This window comes from Plasmopara halstedii, assembly GCF_900000015.1.
Source record: "Plasmopara halstedii genome assembly, contig: Scaffold_323, whole genome shotgun sequence".
NCBI classification, from domain to species: Eukaryota; Oomycota; class Peronosporomycetes; order Peronosporales; family Peronosporaceae; genus Plasmopara; species Plasmopara halstedii.
The window spans coordinates 1,453,735-1,458,310 of NW_020187244.1; the positions used below are offsets into that span (position 1 = coordinate 1,453,735).

General features: G+C 46.8%; 2 protein-coding genes across 2 annotated transcripts; one reads left to right on the forward strand and one right to left on the reverse strand.

The window, feature by feature from the left end:
• Positions 1-20: 20 nt before the first annotated feature.
• Positions 21-1,046, reverse strand: PHALS_08791 (Transcriptional effector CCR4-related protein; the record flags this gene model as incomplete). Its single annotated transcript, XM_024724202.1, has 2 exons — positions 21-420; positions 502-1,046. The coding sequence occupies 2 exons, from the start codon at positions 1,044-1,046 to the stop codon at positions 21-23; spliced, it is 945 nt and encodes a 314-aa protein (XP_024575103.1).
• Positions 1,047-1,189: 143 nt separating this feature from the next.
• PHALS_08792 (dna excision repair protein ercc-3) lies at positions 1,190-3,652 on the forward strand (the record flags this gene model as incomplete). Its single annotated transcript, XM_024724204.1, has 1 exon — positions 1,190-3,652. One exon carries the CDS (start codon positions 1,190-1,192, stop codon positions 3,650-3,652), a length of 2,463 nt encoding a protein of 820 aa, XP_024575104.1.
• Between the last annotated feature and the right edge of the window lie 924 nt (positions 3,653-4,576).

Consider the following 4,576-nt stretch of genomic DNA (forward strand, 5'->3'; position numbering starts at 1 on the left):
CAAATTATTGCATAAACTTTTTAGTTTCGACTGGTCTCTTTAAAACGTTCAGTCATGTCAAATTTGGCTACTAACGGCCGATGGTCCGATACCATCCGCCAGTAATCGACGAGATCCCTTTCTTCTCTTAGTAATGTAGGTGACTGCACAGAGTGCCAGTCGTGTCCAAACTGTGGACGCTTTAAGCGTGCAACGTCCGGCAATTGACGTGGCACGAGGTGGCAGTCGACGGGTTGAAGGTGCAGTATAGAATTATCACGAACAATTCCATCGCCTTTGATTTCTTGACCAATTTTTATCCTATTGCTGAAGATAAAGTCGACACTCACCTCGCTGTTGTTGTGATTACAGTGAGTTATTCGCGCCTCTCGCCCATGTAAATGAGCAAATATACTGTAAAATTTGTGATTTGTTACGAGTCTGTACACGGGATCGTTGTAGTCGTTAAAGTCCCCACATAGCAACACCGGCATATTAAATAATTCTTTACGTGCCACGTACTTGCGCATTGCCAAAAGCACGCGATTGATTTCATTTAGACGCAGACTCGTGTACATGTCACTGTGAGGGAATGTCAAATGCGAATTGACGATCAATAATGAGCGCTGACTCAGTGGCACTATCTTGCGGTTCCATTTTGTTGCCACATGCAGAAGCAGCGCCACGCGGTCGCCCGCTTCCTCCACAAGATCGACACTTTCTACATTATGAACCTCCAGCTTGCTTTTATCCACGAATATAGCGAGTCCGTCCTGCTTATCGCCTGGTCGTTTGACTGTGTGAATTTGGTGTGTCCGCTGGAACGCTTGGCGGAAGGCGCATTGATAATCGTGGTCGAACCAAAATTCTTGCAGACAAATGACGTCGCACTTTTCGCGCTTGATGGCACTGATGGCGGCTTGGGCGCGAGCTAAAAAAGAAGTTGAATAATCACTCTCCAAACGACCACCGTGTCGGAAATAGCACGGAGCTAGGAGGTTGAACGTCATGAGCGACAGCGACCGTCGACGACGCATTGCCTCGATTAGCTCACTTCCAATAGCCATGTGTCACACACAGTTGATATATCTGTAAATTTTGGTCTAGCAATGTGAAGGAACGTTTTGTTTGTTTTACATTATGTCGTTAAAGAGCTGCTGATAATTCTGGCCAATGAAGTGCTTGTAGGTAACAATATATCTTGTCTCGCATGACTAGTAAGGGTGTGGTCAAGCAGCGACAAAAGCGCAAGTCGCTGGCTGAAGACTATGGAGGGGCTGTGGGTGAGGATCTTCTCGAGTACATGGAGAGCGAGGAAGCCACTGGTGGCTTGCAGCAGTCCGTGGACAGTGTAGGAGCCTCCAGCAACTTATCACGCCGCATCCAAAATCGTCTACAGAAGCTGAACGAAGTGGCACAGACTGTGGGTGGAAATGGCGAGGAATCTGGTTACTATGACTTCTCGACTCTTGATATGAAACCCGATCATGAGGCTCGTCCTGTTTGGGTCTGTCCCAATGGCCGCATCTTTCTCGAAGCCTTTTCTCCCATTTACAAACAGGCTTATGACTTTCTTGTGGCTATTTCCGAACCAGTATCTCGTCCTGAATTCCTTCACGAATACAAACTAACACCTTATTCGCTCTATGCAGCCGTGTCAGTTGCAATTGAGACTGAGAGCATTCTAAAAGTGCTTGGAAGATTGTCGAAAAATCGCCTGCCTGACGGCATCGTGGCCTTCATCAAGGACTGTACGCTAAGTTACGGCAAGGCCAAACTTGTGCTGCACCATAATGAGTATTACGTTGAAAGTCTGTACCCAGACGTGCTACGAAAACTACTAGAGCATGAGCATATCCGAGCTGCGCGTGTCAAGGAGACAACAGAGACCATTGCAGACCACGCTTCAGCGGCCACTGCACCGGCCGTTGCTTCTAATGGGGCAGGATCTGAAACTGCAAATGAGTTTATTCAAAAGGAAATTTCTGCTGAAGACCAGGCTAATTTGCAGTATCAAAAGCTATTAAACGAAGACTACAACCTGGTAGACGAAAATCACCCTGGAAAAACAATTAGCGATCGGCAAAAGACCGTGCGTACGGTTTCATTCAAAATTCGTAAATCAATGGTGGAACAGGTAAAACGGGCATGTTTAGATCTTGACTACCCGCTAATGGAAGAGTACGACTTTCGCAATGATAAAACAATTCCTGATCTCGAAATGGATCTTAAGCCCACTACACGTATTCGTGAATATCAGGAAAAATCGTTAAGTAAGATGTTTGGTAACGGACGGGCTCGATCGGGTATAATTGTGCTGCCGTGTGGTGCAGGTAAGACGCTGACAGGTGTCACGGCGGCGTCGACGATTAAAAAGTCATGTTTGTGCCTTTGTACATCTGCCGTGTCGGTGGAACAATGGACGGCGCAGTTTAAAATGTGGACAAATATTCCAGAAAAGAAAATTTCGCGCTTCACTTCTGTGGCGAAAGACTTCATTGACCCAGAATCGGGTGTCATTGTAACCACATATACAATGGTCGCTTTCGGTGGACGCCGCGCTCGCGCTTCAGAAGAGGTTATGCAACTCATTCAAGGACGCGAGTGGGGATGCATTTTACTGGATGAAGTTCACGTTGTACCCGCTAAGATGTTTCGCAAGGTCATTGGCTCTATTGCCTGTCATTGCAAGCTTGGTTTAACCGCTACTTTGGTACGCGAGGACGATTTGATCGGCGATTTGAACTTCTTAATTGGCCCGAAGTTGTACGAAGCCAATTGGATGGATCTGACTCAAAGTGGATTCCTTGCGAATGTCTCATGCGTCGAGGTTTGGTGTCCTATGGCCGGAGAATTTTATCGTGAATATTTGCGCGAGAGCAAAAGCGCTCGTAAGCGTGCACTGCTCTATGTGGCGAATCCAAACAAATTTACAGCCGCTGAGTTTCTGATCCAGTACCATGAGGAGCGAGGTGATAAGATCTTGCTCTTTTCAGATGATGTTTTTGCTCTCCGTCTTTACGCGACAAAGCTGAACAAGGGCTATATTTACGGCGGTACCGGAGAGCGCGAGCGAATGCGCTTGCTACAATCATTTCGAAGCTCGCCCCTGGTAAACGTTATCTGCATTTCGAAGGTTGGTGATACGTCAATCGATTTGCCCGAGGCTAATGTTATTATTCAAGTGTCGTCGCATTTTGGTTCAAGACGACAAGAAGCGCAGCGCCTTGGACGTATATTGCGTCCCAAGGCGAATGCAACGGGCGGGTTTAATGCCTTCTTCTACACACTTATCTCAACGGATACGCATGAAATGTTCTACTCCAACAAGCGCCAACAGTATCTCGTGGACCAGGGATACACGTTTAAGGTCGTGACAGATCTTTTCGAACCAGGTTCGTTTGAGGGTGTATTTACGCGGAAAGAGGACCAAAGGGCGCTGTTAAATGAAGTCTTAAGCGCTGATGTTGAAAGTGCTGCCAAGGACGAAAACGCTGCAATTCGAGACGACGAAGATTTGTCGCGTCTTGAACTTTCAGGCAATGGCCGCAAAAAGAAGAGGTTAACCTCGCTCGGAGCTCTTTCCGGCGCAGATGGCACCAAATATATGGAATATTCCGCTGGACACGGCGCCAAGCAGCGCCACAATCTTTTTCGCGATCGGTATCGTTAGACATGCACGAAGACAATAAACTTGACAAGAAAGTCGCGTAATATAGTGTTTGCCTCAAGTATCAATAACCGTTGCCCAAAGCTACACATTAGTATTCGTACTTATGTGAGGAATTAGGATTAATTCAGCGAGAGCTCAAAAATATTAAGATAGGCCAAGCTGTCGAAGCTTAGCGCTCGAGGAAGCGTTATTTGGGTCACCGACCTTTCGTTCTATACTTAGAACAAGTACGAGTTATTGGATCGCAAGAGTAATCATTGCCTTCCCAAGTCTTTGGTTTAAAATCCAAAAATAATTTTAGTTTCTTTTTTATCCTAATTATAAAGTTAGATTTTCCAAAATATACTAAATATAAACAGCAAAATCTAAATCCATGCATAACTGGCTACCTAACCACATACCGCATTCTTGTTTGGATGAAGTCACACTATGCACATCTCGTGTGACACACACCCCTGTTACCAGGGTACGTATAACCCCGTTACACCCTCCCCCATTAAGATTGAGAGCATTTACAGTTCCAATCAAATTGCCTCAACGAGGCACGCGTGTCCGCTAGACACTGCAACTCAATTCGTTGGAATCAAACAACTTCCTTGCTAAATGAGCCCTGTTTCCACGACACGGAAGTCACCAAGTTTCGCTGGTTCTGACAGCGGGCACGGGCAGAGTCCAACTTCGTCTCCCACACGCGGTGCGATGTCGGACAGTGCGTCCGCGGCACCGGGGGATGTACATCCTAGGCTCGATGAGCACAAGCGTCGTGCTTTGCGCACGCTATGAATGACATATTACCTCATTAGAGATGTGAAAGTGGTCAATTACGAGTCTGACACTCCTTTTCCCGCATGGGATGATGAGAAAGACGAGCTGCGCCAGCAGCGTAATACGAGCCCTGCTCGCGCCTTGCGGACCCCATGTCTG